The following is a 24,876-nucleotide window of genomic DNA, read 5'->3' on the forward strand; positions in this document are numbered from 1 at the left end:
AGACTGAGTATGAATGACAGTGACTAATGGTAGGCAGTCCTCCCGCTAATTAAAGTCTAGTCATACATTAATTACCATGAGCTGCAGTATGTAAGGTCTTAATCGAGTGCTGGATGATTTTCCCTTTAACCTTTGTGAAACCAGGATTTCTTTTGGGATTTCTTTGTCATCTGGCGAAAGTTGACACTAAATAATAAGAAGTGATAGATTCCTGTTTTAATTAAGAACTCTGATACTTTATTTCTACTAGACAATACCACCGAGAGACAGCTGCGTTAAAACCTTTCGACACGCGTGACATCTTCATTTGAATGGAAACGCCTTTTTATGCCGCATTTGTGTCCGGCTGTACTCCATAGCTCAGCTCCTCGAATCATTTGTCATAATATCATGCTAATCCCTGTTATCTTGGTTAATGTTGTATGAGCTAGCTCATTGACTTGTGTCAAAGACGTATTGTTACCCAGGAGACTATGAAAGAAGAAAGTGACACATTTTAATTGCACATAATGGCAGTCGCTTACAAGTGACTTAGAAGGTTTGATGCAGTTTCACCACAGGTTTTGCAGAGTTATCTTGTTGAGGAGATCACTCTTCTTTTGGTTCGTGCCTAACATTTTTCACCTCAGATCACATTTTCCTTCATAAGAAAGTAAAAGTTGCTCAGCAGAGGAACCGCTAACTGTTGCTAACTGTAGCTGCCATTAGCTAGTTAGCTCAGTTAGCCATGCAGTTAGCGATCCAGACTGAGGGCTCAGGGGCCCAGGGACTGTGGGTGTTTGCTTAGCTAGTAGGGGAGATTTGGACTAGGGCAGGACGGGGCTTGTTGGTTAGCATGCTAACTAGATATTTCTGCAACACAACTTTTGGACATCCTGATTTTTTTAATGTTACTTTTCTAAACACTAAAATCCTGACATATTGCACGTTTAACCAAACATATGGTGTGTGATTTGTTTACAGTAGAGCAAGATCCATAAGAATACTTGAATAAGTTCAATATTTTAGGTAGATGTTTTGTTTCCCAGGAGAAAGACCAACTGATAAATCAGCAGAAATATAGATTAGTAAAGACAAGAAAATTGAAATAGCTGATGCAATGTCATACAACTTTGAAAAATAGACAAAAATCCACTATCAGTCAATCTCAAACTTTATTTAACTTCTACAAAAGAGTAGTGATAATTTTTTACCTCCAAAATTCAAAAATTGAGTCATTTATCTGAAGTTTGCCTTGTACTGGTGAAAAAGGATCCTGTCCAATAACAGAGTATGACACAGTGTGTTGATATTTGTGTAAGATTCCTGACTCCCTGTTTGTGATATCCTTTGGGTGATCTAATCACCATACACTATGTGAGTGTCATGGCAATAGCTGTATCTCCCAAGTGCATACAAAAGAGACTCAGCGGTGACGATGTAACATAATACACACGTCTTTGAGTGCGGTAATTGAAATCATGTTGTCTTTAGTGACGAATAACTCAGCCTGCCACCTACATTTGATAGAGCAGCATTAAACGTCAGACTTTTTGCCCTCTGGCTTTGTTCATGTATAATTAAAACAGTCTTTGACCATAGAAGCGCCGTCGACGAGTGCTGTATGCCCTTTTAAATGCACGTTGAATGGAACTACATTGTTTACGATGCAAGATGTATTTATGGCTGTAATGTGAACACTGAGACGAGTCCTGGCTGAACGAAGTGGAGCAGAAGGTAGGCATGTGTGAGTGGGCGGGGTGGTGGCAAAATGCTAACGCAGATATACATACACACTCGCTGTTTGTCGGGAAGGCCATGCTGTTCAGCCTCCGTCTAAATTACGGCACTTTGCGATGGCGTTCACAGAGCGAACCAAATGTTCCAAATGTCTCTGGGTCTGCCTCGCTCTCCCTCGCTCGGTGCGCCACAGCAGGATCGCGGCTAAAAGGGGGAGAAAATCCCACAGCTAGGAAAAAAAAGACAAAACACAGCTCCTAATTTGGCAAAACAAATGAGCACCCTCGCGACTGTGAACACATCAGGCGAGTGATATGCAAACGAGTGCACCATGTGCCTTCGAGCAAGCTTGCCAGCTGCTGGTGAGCGTGGCCCGATGGGTGGGTGGTGGTGTAGATCTCACAGGGAGAGGCAGGAGAGGAGGCAGGGGGTGCCCGTTGGGTGTTTGAATGTGGTGTGATTAGCACTGAGTATTTTGGCAATAGCCTCTTTTTTGGCACGAGGTGTGAATGGGACATTTATAAGAGCGTGCCACGCCAGCCAGTGAGGCTGAAGTTTCTTTGTTTTGTTACGTTTTGTTTTTGGAGATCACGTGGTGGATCTCCCTGTGAGGGTAAATTACGTTAAATTTACGTAGAGAAATAGATCTTAAACTCCGTCAACAACTTTCTGAGATGCAAAGCAGAGATCACTAATGTGGAGCTGGAGCACTGACGACCAGTTTATCGCTTTTTTCATACGTTTAATACAATGATCAAAAGCTATGCCGTCATTCTATTGTGTGGCTACGAGTGGTGATTGTTATATAATCATATACTATGCCCGGATAAGACATAAACACATTCTTTTGCTGAAATATTGCATTTACCCTTGCCGAGTACTCACTAATAATACAATATCTGTCTAAAAAAGTGCGCTGCGTTATTTTAATCAGCGTTCTGATTGATGATTGCCAGGCTGCAGGGTTTTAAAAATACCAATTATAATCAGCCTCGGGAGAAGGGGATTGGCAGAGCACCGACAACAACCAGGCATTGTGAAACGAGCGCAGCAAATAAAAGAATGCATGAAAAAAAAAATGCAGCCTAAATGTGACGGTTTACAGGTTACAGGCAGATGGGCCAGGGTGCATCAACTAGCCCTTCACATAATTAGCCGTATACATGAATTCAGAATAAACACAAGTGTGTGCACATGTGCAAACTGCATAGTAAGCTAGAAGTTAATCAGATATTCAGATGGTGGTAATAAATACCGAAATAGATAGTCCTGTAAGCAAGTCTCTGCAGAAAATTCTGCATATATTGCCTCGTAAAACAATAAAATATGCACAGTGGGGCCCATGTGCATAAACACACGTTATTAAGATTAAGAACTTGAATAGTGCACAAATTAAACGGTCGTTTATGTCAGTAATTACAGGCTGCACGAACAAAGAGCACAATTAAGGACAATCTTTGCATGTTGGGACCATGTTGGACTGTGTAAGAACAAGCACACCGAAGATCACATTGCACCAGACTGCATGTGAACAATGGATTGCTGCTACCTGAACATAATGTGCGCTATTATGCACTTGTTTGCTTTGTTATGGCCCCTGTGTATGCACTGTTTGTTCACGCACCTGTTGTGTACACATATGTGTGTATGTGTGTGTGTGTGTGTGAGGAAGTGCCTGTTCTCCAGTCACAAAGCTATCCGCCTCTCGTGAAATAAAGCAGATGAATCACAGCGCCACAGTTCAGTAAGCCCAAGAGGCTAGTGGCTGACGCTGGCGTATTGTTGTGAATCAACCACCCTGTCAGAGCACGCTGTTCCCCCTCTTCCCTCCCTTTCCTAACAGCCCGTGTCACCCAGCTCCCTTGCCAACACCCACACGCACACACACACTGAAAGCTGTTAGCTGCCGCAGTTTGAGAGCAGGTGCTAGCATGGCATGGCAGCGCCCACAGGGCTCAGAGGCCGTAGACAGACACCAGATCAACAGCCAGTTTTCCACATTCTGCTCAGCGACTGCTCGCTGGTGCCCAGCCCTAATTATTATTGGCCGCTGTAATTAATTACAGAGCCTCAGAGAAGCCGGCAGACATAATCCAGGATCGCTCTCCGACTTCAGTGGTGTCATTTGGTGTTTCAGACGGGGGCCATTGTGGCTGCTGTCCCTGAGCCTGGGCGATCCCGCTCTGAGTGGCTCTGCGAAGGACGCGGCGCGGTTTTGTATTAAGACGACATTTTGCTGTCAAGCGCTCAGTGCTCAGTTGCGGCTTGGCACGAGTCTGCAGACTAGCATATGGTCCAAGGTTAGGATGACTGATTTAGCTTAGATTTTACATCAAATTACTTGGCTATTGAATTAAGTTGTCAATTTAAACTGTGCAATCAAATATGGGGATCACACTTTATAGCAGTGGTAGCGCCTACTGTCGGCCTGAAAGGGCAATTATTCTTGTCGGGAGCTATAAAGATTATGGGTTTATGAGCGGGGGATTTGTCCTCTCCTTGTGGTCAGAGGGCTGCTGCTGCCTGCCCACACACTAAAAGGGGACTCACAATACACACACGGGCGCCAAGATTTAGGAGAAAAGTAGATGAGTATTGAGCGGCGAATATATCTGAGGGAAAATTGCACCCAGGGGAGAAAGAAAAGAGAGAGTGAGGCCTAAAGAGGAAAAACAAAGGAAGCCAGCGAAAAACCGAGGCACAAAAAAGAAGCACGACGGTTACAGGCTGAAAGTGGAGGGAGCCGGAGTGAGGGCTTCATGGCTGCAGCTGCGGCGTCTAGATTTGCATCATCTCTTAAAAGTGGCACCCACCCATCTCAAATTGCAGCACGGGCTGCGAGACAGGATCAAACGAGCTGCATTGTCTTATTCATTTTTCATGCCGCCGTAGCGAGGAAGCGAAGGAAAAGAAGGAGTGAGAGGCAACAGAACTGAGGCCGGGGGAACGGAAGCAAAAAAAAGGCAAAAAAAACAAACAGTAACCTACTTTTTTTTTTTTTTTTTTTTGTTTTTTTTTTAATGCTGCGTCTCAGGGTGCATATGTGGAAGCTTAACGAGTGGCAAACACACATGCAAACACGAAAGAATCTTTTCTTGTAATCGCTCCAGTCGGTTCACAGGAACATCACGGATCCCAGAGGTGGGAGCCAGTCGCATGCTGTGAGACAAAGAAAACAAAGTGGTGATATGGGTGGCAACATGCACACACACCCTCACCCCTGGCCTCCTGTTGCAACATGCCACCAAGGATTGTGCGTGACCCGCTCCACCCGCCCCACCCTCCCCCCACCCCAACACCAAGTGGAACGAGTCTCTCAGGCCTCCTCCTCCTCCTCCTCCTCCTCCTCCTCACGCCTCACACTTCAGTCGGTCTTCGCTCGCTGTTCAGCGGTGGAGCTGCCACTCTCTGCTGGCACCTCATTATTTCTCCGGGAGCCGAGGGGCAAAGACTCCCGATTCTTCAGATGCAGAGTTAGAGAGAGAAAAGACTGACGAAGAGAGATGGAGAGAGAGAGAGAGAGAGAGAGAGGTGGCGGTGTTCGATATCCAACTGTGCCACTATGCCTTGACATCTCAAACATGCTTGAGACACACACACACAGGCGCGCATTGAAGTACAGTAGCAGCAGTGGAGGAGGGATGAAAGGAGGAGGACGGGGGGGAAGGGGGAGGGAACAGATTACGAGCATTGTGCCGCAGCGGAAAGGCAGAGATGGCGAGGAGTGAGAAGACGAAGTGTCTGAGATGGAATCGGAGGGGGGAGGAAGCATCGGCAGGGAAGAGAGCAAGAGTGGGGGAAAGCGAGGAAGAAACACAGAGAAGCGCGAGCGGGCTGAAACTTTTTGCAGGGCGCATAGTTCTCAAGCAAACCCTGCAGCAGCTGAAGAGATGCAGGGACTGACTGACTGACTGAATGGGGTGTTTTATCAATACTTTCCTCAACAGCAACACTGATGTATCAGAAATCACTGTTTCCCACAGAATCCGACTTTAATTGAGGCAGTGGCTATCAGACTGGGGTGCTGTAGAGCATGTGCACTTGAGACTTCCGTCGACCGAGTCGGCGAACTTCCGGTTTAGCGGTGAGCTAACTTGGATGGGGATGAAATGTCACCGGGTGGCTTCTAGACTCTCTTGCCCCAATTCTTACAGTAAAATGATTCTTTTTGCAGTGATTGTGAGGCTTTTATTACCATTTTACAGATGCGTCTTTCACAATTGGAATTTTTGGGAAGAAGGCCCCAGTGCATCACATCACGAATTACACGGCGTGGCCGCAACAACAACTGGCTTCAAGGCCTGACGCTCATTTTGAGGGGCTTGATCTCGATGATGAGGCCAGCAGTCTTCTTTGCACAGGAAGTTACGGTCAAGCCAACTATGTGAAGCAGTCTTCCACCTCTTCTTCATTGGTTTTACCGGTGGACTAAAAACACACCACCATCCACTGTATCAGAGTATATAACATCTGCTCATCCCAGTATGAAGCATCCAAACAGGGAAATAAAAGTATGATTTTACATTTGCAAGGGAGAAGAATACAAGAATAACACTGCTTCTTTATTTCCCATCTTCTATATGTAGCATTATTTTGTAGGAATGCTAACTTAGCCTTGGCCTAGCTATCCTTATCCTTTATGTAGCCATTATTAGCCATCAAGTGCTCATTTTAGACGTCTTAATGTTTTTCAGCTGGTTTTAAACAAATAATGGAGGCTGTGTTAGCTTCATTGGCGTGGTGGCTAACGCTAATAATATCTGCTAAAGCTAGCAGTCATTTCAGTTGGCAAAAATCGACTGCTGCAGACCAGAGGGACCTTGTGTTTATAAAAGAAGAAGAAGAATTTTTATGAGCCAAATCTGGCACAATTAGCCTATTGTTTGCTAAACTGCTTATGTGCCATGTGAGAATGGAAAGCTCGACAGGCTTAGTAACAGAGACTAATGGGGTGTTGGACTTGGCGAAAGTGAACATGCAAAAAAAAAAACCCAAAAAACAATGACTGTCTACTCCAGCTTGTCACATATGAGGATCGGCTGTGTTCCCCAGCACCCCCATCCCTTTAAATTTGGATTTGGATTTGACGTGGCGATATTTTTTTTTGTTTGTTTTGCTCGTGATTGTGACACTTGACATCAATATTTTACAGTCAATGAAATGGAAAAATAATTGTATTTGCGGCCCTTACCAGAAGACGCGTGACCCGCATAGAGCGCACTGCTCAGCCTGACAGCATCATCATGCACATCAGATCCTGTGGGCAGAAAACAAAACAAACCGCTCGGTATGCGCCACATTACGGTGCTGATCATGTACAGTATATTTATGAGCGCATCTTCCTCCTTCAGCTCTCCCCCAGCTGTAAAATAAACACGGCTCTTCGAGATGAGCTCAGCTATAGATTAAAGCGCTGGATGAATATTCAGCGCTCATGTTGATAGCCGACGGAGGGGCGGAGGGAGGGAGAAATAAAGAGGGAGGAAGATTCGGGGGGAGAGAGAGAGAGAGAGAGAGGAAGAGTGTTTGGCCGCCTGCAACTTGTTATTAATAATGCTGATTATAATCTGAGGATTATTCTCACCGTGCCCTTTCTTTTGATATTTATCGCGCAGCCCTCTCCTTGGCTTTAGAAGGATGCAGCACAGACTCCGCACTCTGCACTGAATTAGATTAATTGAAGACCGAAATAGACAGGGTGGAGAGAAGGGGGTGGGGCGGCGGCAGCGGCGGCGGGGAGAGAGGGAGGCAGCGACTGTTGACGTGGCCTCTTGTTTGGGAGAGGCAGACAATCGTACACATCAGCTGCTCATGTCTCGCTGGCCATCTGTCAGGGACAACGAGATCAGGATGGCAGCCCTCCAAACGCCGCTTCTTGCGCTCTTTATCACTCTCTGTGGCATTCATCTTTATGTATATCACTCCCGCTCAAGGATCATAGCCGGTCATTACCAGTCAAATGACACGGACTTCATTTCTCAGTGTCGCGTCCTCGGTTGGCCCTGCCGTCCCGCTTTTATAACAACCTCAGCGTCTTCCATCGAGTCTTTACTAGTCTCCATTACAGTGAGGCCACAGTACATGCACCTATTACCGGAGATAAGACTGTAACTTCACTGTTATTACTGTGATAGTGTTTAACCCCTTACTTTAACTGTTGTAAATCGTGCAGTCTAGCGAGATACTTTAAAGCTTTAACTTTATAGCTTTAGTTTTCACCTATATAGCGACGAAAATGCTTATGCAGAGGCATTTGCAGTCAAAGCTACCGTGAACACGGCTTTGTTCTCTGTATCTGCTGTATTGTACTCCACAAATACAGATTAAACTTTCAATTAATCTGTTGATGTCTTAATATCTCTTTTCTCCGGAGCCCCGGCGGCATCTCAGTTGGAAAATTGCAGATTTCTGTCACTTTACGCAACTTCTCCCACCTCCGTAATCCTCTAAGTCAATATTTTAATGGAAAGCTTTTATCTGTCCCAGGTCGCGAGTCTCTGCCTGACTGTAAACAAAGTCCAAGTGCCTTTCTGCTTGTCAAGTAAGCAGCTGTAAGCTACGACTGACATTCACCAGCCTGGCTTGGGGAACGGTATTTCGCAAAAAAAAAGCCCCCTCCCCTCCCACTTGTCCTAATGTTCCCTCTGTTCTGCCACTGTTGCTCTGTACACTGTGTCATTTTCCCTCGAGGAGCATTCATTTGCTCAATTAGACCCCGTTCACCCCGTCTCACAAACACACTGTAGCCATTTTCTGAAGCTGTGTCCCACGTTGCCTCGGGCTGAATTCTCCCCATTGGTGCGTTGGAGTGTCCCATTCACCCAGTTTGAAAAGGTGACCCTCCGTTTACCCCCGTTTAAGGTCTTGCTTCCCATTCACATCACATTACATTATTGACATTTAGCAGACATTCTTATGGAGTTAAAGTGGCGCAGAGAAATTCATCTGCACATCACAAGATTTCCTTCCTGGAGGGAGGACTCGCAAGGGCTAATTGGTGAACCACCATTGTTGACGACCAACTAGCACAGCTAGCCAGCCGGACGAATGCCAGTCAGTGACAATGAGTCTCTTAAGCTTCTTCCTTTCTTCTCTGTTTCGTCTTTGTGGATTTTTGTTCTCAAATATACAACTTTAATTCAGTGAAGAACCTCTATGGTGCAGAAAAATAGCCAGCTACAAAACCTAACTACATTTTGGAGAGTTTGCAATTGGTTGTCGACGAAGTTCAACTGAAAGATTTGTACAAATTGACGTTCACGTTTAATGTGCTGGAAGACAAAGGTAGTTCTCTGTAAAACAAAAGTTTTACCAATATTTTTATTTAAGCTTGTTCAGTATTCATAAGCTATATCATGACTAGTATACTGTAAGGTTTGATAATGTCTGACTATAAAAAAAAGTGTAGACCATTTCTTTAAAGAGAAAAAAAAAAAAAAGAGTTACCGCGGCGAAAATCTCTTAAAAGTTTAAAAACTCTGCCTGTGTCTCTCCCATACTGCGGTTTAACCTACAGCGCTCTGATCCAAGGTCAAAACCACTTAGGAGACTGTAAAATATTTATGATATATGGAACGTGTTTAATGGCGGCGCTTTCAGCCAACTACTATATCTCCTCCTCTTCATGTCTCACTGAGCTGCAGCAGCGTCCTCCAGCTCTGTGGACGAGGTGTCTCCTGTGGGGGCAGGACCACACGCTGTCCTCTGCCTCTCCTGGAAGCTCCCACTTGAGAATTTGTGGGGGGGCGGGTGGGGGGTGAGCTGCTAGGGAGCTGTCCTTAAGCAAGGGAAGGGTTTTAGAGCTAGTGATTTATAGAGGAGGCAGAGGAAGAGAGAGGAGAAAGTAGTAAGTGCACGATGATGGGGCGCTGAGTCTTTGTGAATGTGCGTTTTTTTGTTTTTTTGTTTTTTTTTTTATTCAACAGAAAAATAAGGTGGCCAGCGAAAGCCGGATACACTCGGCCTCTTCGGGGCGAGCGGGGAGAAAACGTCCGGAGTATTTTGCCAAACTAAGTGACTGGGCTGCGTATCGCTTGTGAGTGTGTTTACGCGTTGCTGCGAGGCTGTCAGCCTGTGATTAATCTACCACTGTCTGTCTAATTACCGCCCCATGGCCCTCCGTGTTCCTCAGCTCTGCCACAGACTCGCTGACCCACACCGGAAGCTGACTGCTCCCAATACAAATTAAAGCCCCTGTAAATATTTGCTTTTAACTCTTGCCGACACATTGTTTCCAATTTTGCGCTCCGGTGGTCCGCAACCCCAACATCCCCCCTCCTCCGCACGCGAGCTCGCCTCACAGTCGTACGACCGCTACCCGCCGCCGATGAGCGTGTGTGCGCATCTCCGTGTTGTCAACAAGTTTACCGACAGCCCCCTACACTCTCCTCCTCCTCCTCCTCCTCCGTCTAGCCCTCCCTCCGTCGCCGATTCCTCCCATTGTGTCTGCATTGTAGCCGGCAGTCTATCGGCCCATTCTTCTCCACTGTCAGCCCCAGTATAGTCTCTATAAAAAAAGAGAATAGAGTCTGGGGAGCGAGGGAAGACAATGTACAATGTTTAAAGATAGAGAGGCTGAATAGAAACAGTGTATTTCCGTTTGATTTCTTCAACATGGCACGAAAGTTGTACGCCTTTGTGAGGGAGTTTTGTCCCTCAGAAAAAAAATGATGTTGACAGAAGATTTGGATGTATATCTGAGTTGTATATCAAAGTATGTAGACTAATCCTGTCAAGCTGCCAATACTGCAGCGTTGTTTCGCATGTATATCCACACAATTACATTATAACACTGTGTAGCTTATGGACTGCTTTCTGTCGGACTATTCCACTGCGGCGGTGGCGGGCGAGGCTGCGTAACAGTGCACCACATTAAAAAGGAAAGTAAATTAGTCTGATTATAGATAGAAAACAGTTGACGGTTTGGAAGTAAATTAGAGATGCTGTGGGATGTGTTAATTTAAAAATGCTGCATATATTAACCAGATAATGACTCGCATGTACCCGAGCGATGATGAGCTGCCTCACACTTCGGAGCGCTGGTAATAGGTGGCATTCTAACCCCGCAGCATAAAAATGCGGAAAAATTACAAGATTTAGACATTTAACTCGGCTTGATCTAATGTCAGATCGCCCACCATGACTGAGCAATTTTTGTTTCTCCTTTTTTTTTGCGGTCATAATTTCGCAGAAGAGCTAAATGTTAATTGATCGCCCGACAATCCGTTTCTCCATCTTCTCAACAAACCTCCCACTTCAGCTGCAGCTGCTGAACCCCGGCCTGACACTGATTCCTTCTTTCCCACACGCAGACAGAGTGAGGAGTATGGGATGAAAAATCATGAAAATACGGGATTGACAGGAGCCCGAGTGAGCACCGACCGGCCCGCCGGCACTTTTCTTTTTCGGGAGCCCTCACAGAGGCTGTCAGCAGGGCGGCAAACATACAAACACACACACTTACGTCCAACCCATCTACCGGCGTTAATGTGGCAGAGATGAAACAGCCCCTTTCACCATCCACTCCGCCGTTGCCCCTCAAAATTACTTTGCGATCAACACATCAAAACCGCTGTCACGCGGATAAAAGCTCGCCCATCGCCGATATTCAGAAAGAAATTCTCCAAATAACATCACATTTTTAAGAGGATGTGTAGACGTGTGTATGCGCTCACAAATATACACACACACGCAGTCAAAGGGACGCATTGACTTTCAAATGTCCAATTTTCATGTCTCAGCCTTGATGTATTAATTAGCGAATGTGAAAACAAATGAGCCGCGCCGATTCAAACGCTGTCAGCCTTTGAAAGCGCTGAGGCGATAATGAGCGTAACGTATTTGTGGGCTTGGGTGCATGCGTGTGCGTGTTCATGGTCGGCCGCACACTGACAAGGTAAATGTAGTGTATGTCTTTGAGTGCATTAACTCTGTGTATGCCACGGCTGTGATCCGTCTCCATTAGCCCACTCCGGCAGCCTGGAAGAGTCAGGTCATTATCTATCATTAAGTTGAACCCAGTGCACCAACAGAGTGACTGGCACCCCCCAACACGGAAGGAGAGGTGGCAAGCAATTATAGGAGAGGTCTTAGTGGGTGATTCCGCGACTGTATTGGAGTTGAATTGGGCGGAATTGGTTTTAGTGGGATTTAGATTGTAGTCGGTAAACTATGTGGCAGGAGGGGGATGGATTCGATTTCGAGGCTGCGATCTCTGGGCTGATTTGCCCACTGGTGGAAGCGTTTTCAGCAAAAGAGCCACACTGAACTTCTAGAACCAAATGAACGGCCATGAGACCCGATGAGAAAAACAGAGAACAGCCCACTTCAATCTTGATCACAGTATGGACCAAAATGTGTGCGGGGCACTGTGTATCATCACGTATTTAAAAGTTGTCTGGTTCAGGTTTTGAAGGGTGTTTTGAAAATTTTAACACATCACCCTACTCGCCAGCGTACTGACAGCATGAATTAAAAATGACATGCCTTCGAACTTTTTCAACTGTGCCTCCTAATTGATGGGTCATTGGTGATTGGTTAAGTGTTCTGTCAAAAGGGGTTTTGACAGAACACTGGGTTTCGGTCCAATTTTCCTTCAGACAGGTTCTGATTGTCCTTCGGTCCCTTTAGGATCTCTGTGTTTTAAAAAAGTGATTCTTGTCATCGGGGTTGGTCACGTTATCCACGTGTCTATTTTGCATCATGTATATTTATGAGGACATTTTATTTGTGTTCATATTAAATGATAATAACAAGAATAAACTGTATTGATATAGCACCGTTCTTACATAAAGTTCAGATCAAAGTGGTTCACAGAAGAGCATGAAGGCAAAACACATGAAATGGAATAATACAGGTGATAAAAACAAGATGGCAGCGGTAAAAATTATTTTAAGATGAAAGCATAAAATGGGTATATCAAAAGAAATATCCAATGAAACTTATTTGTGTACACCCTTAGATATTTAGTGAGAGGATACTTGATTTACACTATGCTGCTGCCAGTCTTGTGGTACTCCCTTGCTTGGGTCTGGCCAGGTGCACCACATTTTGGACTGAGTCTGATTCAAGGGTTTTATCGATACAGACTGTTTCTCGAAACCCCTGTCAGATTCACACTCATTTTTCAAACACTTTAGCAATTTTCTCTAGGTATTGTTCTTCCATGGCTTCTGTGTTGAGGCAACATGTAACATTTGAGACATTTTGCCTCTTCTGTTAACCGACACGGAAGGCTTTGTTCAGTTCAAAACTCGCGAATAATCGCAAATCGCCGGCTTTGTAAAGTCGAGCAGAAGCGTTGAGTATAAAACAAGAAAAAGTGCTGTAGAAATTATAAAAAGGCTCAAGCCTCAAACCACATTCCACAAATCACCACATTTGATGTATACACGAGTCAATTACACGAGCCCGTCTAATCCAAAATCAGCACTCAGCCTTTGGAAACATAAAGGAATAATGCTTATTTCCTCCCAGATGAAGTGCAATTTCAATCAGACTCACTGATCACACTTCAGTCACCATGAGCAGAGACATGACCTTCATATGGGGGATTAACGGCAGGTTAATTGGAGGAAGCCTCTCATGAAAGTGCTGCTGAACACTCCTTGGAGCTATTAAAGATAACAAAGTAGGCCTGCCGTTAAAAAAAAAAAAAAACATGAAATCATAAGCACTTTGTGTAATTCTTGTCCTGATATGAGCAGTGAAGCGACTCTCCCCCTCATGGCAACAACATCAAAGTCGGGTGTCAGTTTTGAAGTTGAGATCCCGCAGAATAAAAGACGAGTCATAATTTATGGATTTATGATCTCTGGTGAGACTTGTTGTAATTAATGAGGGAGAAAATTGTTCACACATAGACTAGAAAAAAAAAGGACACAATAAACAGCACCACCTGCAAAGTCTGCCGCAATGTAATTACCCGCGTAGTAAATCGCGAGGCTTTTCGTTTTTTGCCGCGACTGGATCACTTAGATGCAATTACAACATTATTTAACTTAAGTGTTGCAAACAGCTTCACGACATGACAGAGCCTCGACACGCGTCCTCGCAGGGCTCCCCGATCAATGCCACTGTAAAGAAAAATCGCTTTCTCTGTCTTGTGTTTCGTCAAGAGGTGATAAACCTCTAATAGATCGGGCGACCCGTTTGTTGTGGCCCCGTCTCGCAGTGGACTTACTTTTTCCAAACGGTGTCGAATAAATCTAACCCTGCATAATTACCTCACTGTTAATGAGTTCCACTGTTACAACAAAGGCGTGGTAAATTGAGTATTATGTTGAGCAGTGTGAAGAAATACGTCGACAGTTGGGGAAAACTCTCTTGGATTAGAGTTAGATGAGAAGGTTGATCTGGCGCTGTAAAACCTCTTCTAACCAACTGTTTTGTTTTGCTTTTGGCTTTAAAATGTGCTATTATGGGTTCCTATCAGTGAACCTTTTTGGCCCTGGCAGACAGCTGTACAAAGTTAGCGACTACCAGTGGAAGTTTTAGCCGTTAAAAAAGCAAGATAATTGTCGGACATCAAAACTAGAGCTGAATATTACTGTAATGCTGTGTGTGTAGATTGTTTCAACTGCCCTCCAAGTCACAAAAACAAACAGAAACATGCTACAAACAGGAGACAGCTAGCTTAGCTTAGCATCGAGACCGGAAACGGGGGATTAGCTAGTCTGACTCTCACCACAGCTATCTGCCCAGTAGCAACTCTAAAACTAAAAAAAAGCATTTCATACTTCGCAAGTTGTGTTTGTTTTTTGTTTTTTTTTAGCTAGTGCTTGCCTTCTTCATGGTCTAGTGTTTATTGAGCGTACAGATATAAGTTTAGGGCTAACATGAAATGAAAATTTCATTATACAGATTATCAGACCAGTTCAAGATAGCAATATTATCGCAATATCTTTAGAAATTCGAAGAAAATATATTTCTTGCAGTCAAATATATCATTGATTGTGTTTACTGTGTTTTTTCTTGTTTTTAGGTTTTTAGGGCAAATAAATTACCCCCAAAATACAAGTGTATGGAGTTGGATAAAGAGTCTGTAACTGTAACTATAGAAATTAAAAATCAGCTGCTCAGCTACAAATGAAAAGGCAACCAAGTGTGCTCATAACAAAAGAAGCACAAGGCCGAATATCCTATATCAATACTTAATATCTTAAAATCATGGTATTTGTGAATATTGGGATATTGTGATATCAATCAATATCAATATGTAACTCTGCAAGAAAAACAAAGAGTATTCTGTTTGTGGCTAAATGGTCAGGTACTTTTTTACCAAGTGACTGTACATTTGGTTGAAGTGAGCTCCCTGACGATTCCCCCAGCTTTCAATCATTTTAAAACTACCTTCTGATGAACAGTTTCCTGTGATTCGCTGTCTGCTGCGCAAAACCACAACTTGAATTGTTTACCTGCTTCTGAATTGCACATTGCTTTGTAAACATGCATTCTCATGCTGGGCTTGCAAGCTCGTGAGACACTAAGCTGCCCTTATTTCCCCTCTTACGTTGAAGACGGTCCTTTTAGTCTAGATGCTGGCAAAATGGAAAAGCCTGTGATGTTGCACTCTTCAACGGACTCCTGACAGATCCGTCATTCTGCATTCCTCTCCACCTTAGTGAGAAGTATTTAGCTGTCCGTTCTGCATTACATGCTCAGCGTTCACTGTCGACTTTCCCTCTTTTCGCAGCAGCAGAACGGATATCGACTGTACTGAGCAATGGTGACACTGTTATAGCCTAGCTGAGGGCCTAATAATAAGAACATTACTGCACCATCTATTGGAATTTGTTAACAGGCAGGAGACAGGGCGACAAATTAAGCCACAAAATTGTATCACTTGGAAATTTGCGGCTCAGATTAAGGTGTCTGACACAGCCTGTGGCCCTAGTTTAACCATAATGATGAAGGGCTCAGCAGTCTATGAAAGCAAGAGGTTGCAGGTTTCAGTCCTGTGTCCATTACCGGTGCCAGATTCCCAGGGAATGATGTCCGACACTTCTTTGTTTGCAGGTTGCATGTTGCTGTGGATACAAATATCAGCTACAATCACAGTTTGTAGCCAATTTGAATAATTTTGATCGTAGTTTAGCACCTTTTTTTTAGCTTATCAGCAATGGAGCAAGAGTCTCGCTGCCCCGTAGCAATGCAGCCTGCAGTAAACAGGCTGGTCAAGAATCGGAAAATAGAATTCTTTTTGTATTGGATTGTCCTCCAGAGGTTTTCTCGCCTGTGAACATTTAGATGAGAAATACCAAGTGAGGGAGAGTGGGAGATGAAGGCCCGCTGCAGAGAAAGATGAGGTGTATACTGATGGTCGGCCACTGAGCGACCCGCGTTTGTCCCACCTCCTTCTTGCTGCCTCGCGGGATCGAGGACAAACATTCTCCCGATGACATGAATCATGGATGAGTGTGTGCCAGCGTGTGTGTGTGTGTGTGTGTGAGCAGAGATACCTAGTTCTGGGATAGCCTGTTTCTTTAAATGTGTGTTTGTATGTGTGATACTGTTTGCCACCTGCATTCCAAATACCCCGCCCACTTCACGGATGTCTCCTATGTGGCCATGTTTCCACGCTACACTCTCCTCCCACCAGTCCCCCGCCTCCATCTCTCCATCTCTGCTTCATCAATCACTTAAGCTCTCCCACTGCTCACAGCAAAGCTGGACCTATTAGGCCCTCTAATTGAGCCAATTAGCAATTAAACACTCAGATGCACCCCGAAATTCTGGAGGTCCCTACAGGCACGCTCACGCCTGCCAGGGCCTTGGATATCTACCAGGGATTTTAGCTTGTGCCTGTTCCCTCTGCGCCCACCCTTGCTTGAGGGACACGTTTAGGGCAAGACAAGTGCCGCTAGCCCCCCCCCTCTCCGGGCGTTTTTCGACGCGCTTCTATTAGATGTCCACTTCTCCGAGAGACTTCAGGGTCATTGAAAGCGGCGCCTCCAGTGGCTTCTGCTCAAGGTCTGCGCTGACCAGAAAGAAGCTTTTCATTAACCTGTTTCCTCTCCTTCTGCGTTCTCAGCTCTCGTTTGTCTCTCAACCCCCCCCCCCCACACACACACACACATCCCCAACCCACCCGCTCCCTTTTTCCGTCTCTCTCTTCATCTCGGCTCTCTATTTCCCAGTCTCTTTAATGTGTTTTGGAGGATGAAAGTTGAATGGTAGATGTTGGTGCGTGTGTGGGTGGAGGGCTCGTCCCTGCGTGCAGTTGCGTAGCAGGCTGGCCTCCAGACTCTCCACGGTTTAATTAGAGCACACATCTTGCTGCCCGCTTCTCCGTGAGAGGATACGCTCCCAGATGCACACACGGGCGCGTGGGCAGAACAACAAAGTCCACACTGAAGGAACAAAGGCAGACACCAATATATTTAGGCTGAACGCACTGTACCAAAGGAAGACAATGAGCGATTACGGACGCTACGGAATGGCTTGTAATTACGGCTCGCTGGAAGAACACAAATCTGTTTTCACTACAGTTTTTTTTTTTTTTTCAGCGCAGTCTGGTCCGCGCCCCCCTCAAAGAGCTTGCTGCACAGACAAAACTTTATTATTACATGAATGAGCGTCCTCTATTTGCACGTCTTACATCAGCGTGAGTGAGGCTGCTCGTCAGCCTATGCACTCTAATTATCTGCAGTCTTGCCTCAGGACACCTAACTCCCATACTTTCAAATTCAAACGGCTTTATTGGCAGTGGTGGGGTGGGGGGGAGAATACAACAAAAACACAGAGGCGCTTCAGTGGGTGCAGGCAATGCAATAATACAGTTAATGATGACTTTAAATGGGACAATTATGGCTCCGTGATAAAGCAAGAGAGAGTGTGAAAGAGAGGGAGAGAGAGGTAATGGTGAATTTTAAAAATCAGATAAGGCTGAAACAGGGGAGCGTATGTGTGTGTGAGAACATAAAAGATATTTTCTCAGCTATTCCCATACAGTCTTCATTACTGCTATGGTGTGTGTCCCCTACCGTTACATAACACCACCCAACAATGTTATGACTGTATAATCTCCTCCATGCCTCGTGCATTTCTGACTGGGTCTGTTACATGAGGATTTGCACATTTGCGCCGTAGATTACATGAATGAGTGTACAGCGTGTGGGCACTCATTCATGTTCGGATCATTTAAGGCTTACTGCGTGCATGCGTGTGTCTTTGTGCTCTGCATGTAGCCCGAAAGTGTCCCGGCCTGTTATAAGCTGCTTACGGGCGCACATTACTGACCTTTAGCCTTACTGGGCAGTGAAAGGCTCGCCCTAATCTCTGGCCTTGACTCTTCCCTTCTGCGTGCTCCACTGTACTTTAACTCCAGAACCAGAGCTGCAGCCTCTAAGAAATTAATAACCATAAATATTGAGTAGTAGCAGCATGACTACATCAGCTGTACCTTGTTAGCTCTTTGCAGAGACGTGAGCCTGTTAGGAGTAAGCTGGCAGGTTAAACACAGTTCACCAGGAGGGATTTGGTGCATGTCCTCGCACAGGTCAGACCGGGACAGAGTGAATCAGGTCCAATTTGGAGTTTTCATCCATAATAGATAGGTGGTGTCATGTAGAAATGTGCACTCATCGCGGCGTATGCATTGAGATTTCCGCAGGTCCAATTGCGTTACAGAAACCAGAACAAGACGAATGTGATCACAAGGTTTCCCTACATGCCGGAGAAGTGCGTTTTGCTGTCTGGGATGTAATCAAGCGAGGCGAAAACACTTTGATCAGCACATGAAATGCTCCCGAAATGATGCCTGTTAACTTGATCTCAACAATACTTTGCTGGGTCTCGTTTCATTTCCACGGCTTTCATTTCAGGAAATTTTTCTCTCTCTCCGCAACAGTTGAAGGGAAAGTGTTGCGCTGACAATGTTTAATGGAATATATTGTTCCGTTTCAGATAAGCTATAATCTGTTATCTTTCTCTCTCCCTCATCCCCTCTTTGCCTTCTATCTTTCTGTTGTTCCCTCCCTCCTCCTCCTCCTCTGTCTCATTCTGCAGAATTCAGTGGCTGTTCAGATGATCCGGATTATAGGAGACCAATAGGGATGGAACGCAACAGAACCATGGCTGGGGAAGCGTTTCGGATTGCCGTTGCTCAGAATCAACACTGACCTGGCAGCCAGGCCAAGGTCCGACCTCCTTCTCCAGCACCCCAAGGACCCTTCTTTACCCCAACAACTGCTTTGCTCTCCATCTCACCTTCAGTCAGCACTCCTGGTCTGGATCAAACCTCCAAAAAAGCTCCTTCTAGACTTTCAGGGTCTGCTTGCATTCGTTGTTCCTCTCCCCCTCCTATGCCCTACCACCCAGACCATTGGTTGTAATCCATATTGTCTCGTAAAAAGACAGAAATACCCCAAATCAGACTAAGGCGGGTGGTTGAACAGTAAGAATCCAGTCATGCAACCCCTTCCTCTTGCTCGAAGTAAACAAAGCCGGCGGGGTTTGTTGTCCTGGACACGCCCCCTTAGCCTTGTGACAGACTGGTGCTTAATGGGCGTGATAGGCCTCATCCTGCTCTTCAGCCTGGCCTCGAGCCAGAAGATGGACCCCTCCAAACACCCCATAGTCACCACCAACTACGGCAAGCTCAGAGGCATCAAGAAGGACTTGAACAATGAGATCCTGGGCCCCGTAGAGCAGTACCTGGGTGTCCCGTATGCCACTGCGCCGATCGGCGATCGCCGCTTTCAGCCACCGGAAGCCCCTGGATCCTGGCAGGAGATCCGCAACGCCACCCAGTTTGCCCCCGTGTGCCCTCAGAACGTCCACGGCGTGCTCCCAGAGATTATGCTACCCGTGTGGTTCACCGATAACCTGGACGTCGCAGCTGGTTACATCCAGAACCAGAGCGAGGACTGCCTCTACCTCAATATCTACGTGCCCACGGAGGATGGTAAGTGGATTGTGTTAATTGAAAGGTTGAAGGTGGAGGCTGGGAAATGAGGGATTTAGTGGGTAACAGTGAAAATTGACTGTTCGCTAAGCCCCTTTCCCTTAGTTACTTTTGCTATGCCTGTCAAGCTTTCTGTACTCGCGCAGTACATATGAAGTTCATAAGGATGACAGGGGTAGATTTACCACTTGAAACCCTTAATAAATTTTTTTTCAACAACGTATCCTTCTTTTAAAGGTATAAAAAGAAGACTTCTCATTTCTAGCCGGTGACCGGTGTTTTTGTTGGCTGAAATGACAACTTACGTCAGATTTTCTGTTACCACCTTGAGTTGATTGGAAACGCCTTTTTAAAGTTTCCAACTGACTTGTCCTAAAATGAGAATCCCGTAAATTGGTCTGAAATATTCACTTGATGGCTGTATACATAATATACTTTTAACACTGTGGTGAAAGCTGTTGCATGATTATGGGTCCCACTGCTTTTCTTGCCATTGCCCTTTCTAATCTGACTCTCATTCGCAAGTGCTTTCTACCTCTCCCCTGAGTAGCTTACCCTGATTTTCTTATCCTAACCCTAACTGACCAATCAGAGGCAGTGCAGGGATGGTCTTTGCAGTAAATGTACTGGGATCCATACTAACGCAAAAGCGAGATATGTTTTAATTTTTGATTGTAATTTAAGACCTTGCTTAGCAGCCTAACTTACACACTTGAACAAGCAAGAAGGAGGTCAAATGTATTCTTTATTTTTCCTATTTTTTTAAACGGAATGTTTCCCTTTTTCTATTAAAAAAACAAAAGGCTTTTATGATGAGCCCAATGAACACAACAGTATTTCTAATTTGCTGAGTGTTAGTTCTGAGTTCTATATTTATGGGTGGATCTCTGGAAGTAACACAGGTTACTTCTGCACATATGCTATTATGCTAGTTAGCCAGACTTGGTAACGATTGCAGCTTAGGTTCGAATGAACAAACAAACCGTTGACTCCATTGTGTATACTTTTGCTCTTCAAATTTTGGTGTTGGAGAATGTGACAAAAGAAGGAAACCACCATCCACACTCCTTTTATACAGAACAGTATAGAGTATTGTTCTTTGTACAACCCCACATACCCCACTTCAACATGTGGAACAAACCCAAAGCTTGACAGTCCTTGTTCTGGTTCATAAGCTATGACGTGACAATAACTGCCCTGGGGAAGGGATTAGCGAATGGTCAATGAGAACCACTTTTCAAACCATTTTTTTTATTCTTTTCAAGGTTCATGCACGACTTTAAAAAACCATAAATATTACATTTGCTTCTTGTAGACATTGAATGTTGGGGTATGTGTGTTAGGGGACTTTTATAAAAACGAAACAATGTGCAAAATATTCCAAGGAGGGTCAAATCATTTTTCAATTACCCTTCCGTGGTTTTACAGTACATCCCATTCAAGGTGTTATAAAGTAGGAGAACAAAGGGCAGGACTGAAGCAGCTTCCAGGTGCTTTATGAGAAAAAGATTAGGTGACATTTGACTTTTCTTACTTTTTTTTTTGATACCTTCAAGAACCCTCTTCTCTCAACTTAGATCTTACCGCAGGCGTTTTTGTCTGCGCGGGCACTATTAGATGTGCAAGTAATAAAAGAGAAATATTTCCATTCAGTCGGCAGGTGTGCTCTGAAGAGTTAGAGGCTTCCATCAGCCCCCTCTCTCTCTCTCCTCGCCTAGGGTGAACGACATGTTTTACCTTTGTCTTTTCATTTTTTATATCTTTAATAAAAGCTGTGCCAAGACAGCACCCTTCACAGAGAAAATTCTGTAAGATTCATGTTGCAGTAAGTGTTTTTAACATGAACTTGGTTCGATCTCGAGTGATATGTCTTGAGAAAGCGACTTTTAAGTGTCGATGAAGGTCCTCAGTCATCCAGGTCATGGTAATTCATGGTACATGGTAAAAAGTGTTTAGCGCTTGGAACTTTTCAGTGGGATTCAAACTAAATCTGTGAGTGGCAGAAGAAAAAGGTGTTTTTATGAGCACACACACATTAATGGGACGTAAAACAAAAATTGAAGAGTACCTCATCATGCGCGTTGATGATATAAATCAGCGGGTGTGTACCTTTTTGTTCATATTCGTCTACAGAATGTCTCTCTTACTGTCTATATGTGCACGTTGGTGTGTATGTCAGCAAAGTGAGGAGGCATCGATTTCCACTCTGAACTTTTTCTTCACTCTAACACATCTCAGTCTCCCTTTCAGCACTTCCATCACTTGACTGGACTTTTTTTTTTTTTTTTTTAGCCCTTCACAGCTCAACACCCTTCCTTCCGCCCTCTCCACTCCAACACTGCAGCCTCAGCCCTCAACAGCCCGTCACTGCCGCTTATAGCTCCTCGGGCACATATAGAACACTATACATCAGGTCTTGAGTCATTTCACACTGTCACACTGGTTGTTTTTTCCCCTGTTTTTCCGAGATGTACGACTTGGTTGGAAATGCTAGTGCCGCAACACGGAACGCCATGCACACGCTGACCCACTGGTGTACAGTGCAGTGCGTGGAAATGTCACACAGGTGTAAAATACCTTCCTATAATGACCTTCATTCATCAACATGAACAATCACCCATCATTCAACCAACTTCGTCAGCATAATACTCCAGTGTATCAGTGAGGCCCTGGGCAGACGTTTGATGATTTAAAAATATCATAGCATGTGTATAGTCTGAATAAATATGTCTTCATTTATTGTTAAGTACATGTGGCAGCATATGAACTTGTTTCATCGCTCATCGTCATTGCTGGTATATTTATGGTCAAGTCAGACATGACACTGCTAACCTCAGCACTTTTCCAACAGCCACGGGGTTGTCTTTCTCTCTGCTCCTCCGTTCCTCCTGCCTCTCCTCAGCAAATTGATTTTAAGATTATTTTTTTTAACATATGCTGCAGGGGAGGGAGGAGAGGTGAAGGCAGGAGAGAGGAGAGAACAAGAGGAGACAAGGAGAGAAGGGGAGGTTGAGAGAGGAGGAAAGGAAAGTGGAGGAAAAAAGGTGATGAGTTCAGGAGAGGCAAGGGACCAAGAAAAAGCAGAAAAGAGGGCGAACGTTAGGAAACATGGAGAGGAGAGAGGGGAAAAGGTGAAACAAGGTAAGGAAGGACGGTGAAAAGAGAGGAAAGAAAACAGGATAAGCAGAAAAGAAGACTGGAAATAGGAGACAAGGTAAAAAGAGGAGAGAAGGAGTGGAAAAGAAAGGAGAGAAGGGCAAGGGACCAAGAAAAGCAGAAGAGAGAACAGAGTCTAGGGAAAGAGGACGAGAAGGGAAGGTTAGTAGAGGAGAAAAGAGAGGAGAGGAAACAAGGTGATCGGTTGAGGCGAGAAGAGGCAAGGAATCAAGAAAAGCAAAGGAGAGGATAGAACAATAGGAAACAAGGAGTGAAGAGGAGAGGAGAAGAAACATGGAGAGGAGGTGTAGAGACACGAGGCCAGGAAACAAGCAAAAGAGAGAACACGAGGAAACAAGGAGAGAAGGGGAGGTTAGGAGAGGAGAAAACGAGAGGAAACAAGGAGATGAGGAGAGAAAAGGACACAAAAAAATCAGAAGAGAGAAGGGGAAACAAGGGGAGGAGGGAATGAGAGGAGAGGAACCGAAGGAGAGGAGAGAACATGAGGAAACAAGAGTGAAACCAAAGGGAGGAGAGGAGAGGAAACAGTTAAAGCAGAAGAGGGGAGAGGAAACAATGAGAGGAGAGGAGGTGAAGCGATGAGAGAAGGAGAGGACACAAGGAGATGAGGCAAAGGGAGGAGAGGAAACAATAAAAGGAGAAGATAGGAGAGGGAGGTGGGAAGAAAACAAGGAGAGGGCAGAATAGAAGAGGTAGCAAGGAAAAAGAGGAATGGAAATTGAAGGAAAGGAAAGGAAATGAGGAATGGAGAAGAGTGGAATCAAGAAAAGAAGAGGACATGGGGAAAGGGAACGAGAGTGTGGGGGTGGAAGGGAAAAGGATAATAAGGCGATGAAGCTTTTGGGCAGCAGATCAAAAATCTGCCACCGCTCCCTGTCCATGGAGACCGTCAACTTATGTCATGTCACACAACACACAGTTGAACATTCACACATAGTAACACACAAACACATTCACCCTCTGCCATGTTGTCTGGCCTTTGTCTTTAATTCCACTTCTTTTCCTTCTTACTTTAAAAAAAAACATGCATGCTGCTGCTCTCAGAGTCTCCTGAGGCCTCTTACTTGTATCCTTTTTTTAGGGCACCCTTAAGACAGAATCCTTAAAAACCTCCTCTAATTTTAAGTGGATTAAGCCTCCAGAATGACTTCTTAATGCTGCCATCGGTGCAAATGCAGGAAAAGTGGGACACTCTTACATGGATGTGTGTGTTTGTTCATAGATAAACAAATACGCTGACATTTGGTGCTAACCCATGGCTTCTTAATTAATACTTAAGTACTTAGTAGATTGCTAAGCTAGCCATGTGTTGTCTTTTTTTTTCATTAATTCCGTGGCACTCCAGAATAAATGTTTCTGAATTTGTAATACTTTGGGAACAAACCGAGAAAGGAAGCCAATCACCTTACAGTAATAAAAAAAAATGTACACTTGTTACTTTGTGATTAGCAGAGGCTCAATCTAAAATGCAAATGAGGATTTTAGTGCTTTTTAGAATTTATTACTTTCAGCGCATGAATATTTTAGAGGCTGGAATGATATTTCTTGGTTCTTTGATCATCAGTCTTAACTTTTAACATTGTTCTCATCAGACTTAATGGATCATTATTTATGTAGCTATACAAAAAAGAAGACAAATTGTAGCACCTCATACATGCAAGTACATAATACACAAGTAATGAAAATTTGAAGTGGTTATGTGTGTTACTGTGTTACTTAAATGTATGATGGTCCTCGCTTTCCTTTCTTAGTAACTCCATAAGAAAAACTGATGCTCATTGGAATACCACTATAATGTAAAGTGTTTACATTAAACTCAGCTTGCTTCCTCACGTGGTCGTATCAAACGTCCGGCCTTAGGATCCAGGGGAATTGATTTTGCCCTCTGGCAGGTTGCTCCCTCACCAAAAGCAAAGAGGGAGGGGCGCCGCCAGTTCCCCTGGAGATGACATCCCATAAATCATAGCAAGAGGTTTTCATCTGGCTCCTGCAGAGTCACGGTGGATCGATGGACGAGGGGAAGGGAGGGAAGGACCGGCTGGTGCTGCTGGTGCTGCTGCTGCCTCAGGCCCGCA

General features: G+C 44.7%; 1 protein-coding gene across 4 annotated transcripts in view; it reads left to right on the forward strand.

Moving 5' to 3' along the window:
- nlgn2a (neuroligin 2a) overlaps positions 1 to 24,876 on the forward strand; it is a 188,036-nt gene that overhangs the window by 47,686 nt on the left and 115,474 nt on the right. For all 4 annotated transcript variants that reach the window (XR_005077265.1, XM_037111608.1, XM_037111610.1 and 1 more), the window contains one exon: positions 18,727 to 19,624. Coding sequence is in view for 3 of the 4 variants with exons in the window: in XM_037111608.1 (XP_036967503.1) it covers positions 19,129 to 19,624 (496 nt within the window). In the remaining variant the exon portion in view is untranslated. The remainder of the gene's footprint in view (positions 1 to 18,726; positions 19,625 to 24,876) is intronic.

Source organism: Acanthopagrus latus, chromosome 10, assembly GCF_904848185.1.
Source record: "Acanthopagrus latus isolate v.2019 chromosome 10, fAcaLat1.1, whole genome shotgun sequence".
Classification (NCBI taxonomy): domain Eukaryota; kingdom Metazoa; phylum Chordata; class Actinopteri; order Spariformes; family Sparidae; genus Acanthopagrus; species Acanthopagrus latus.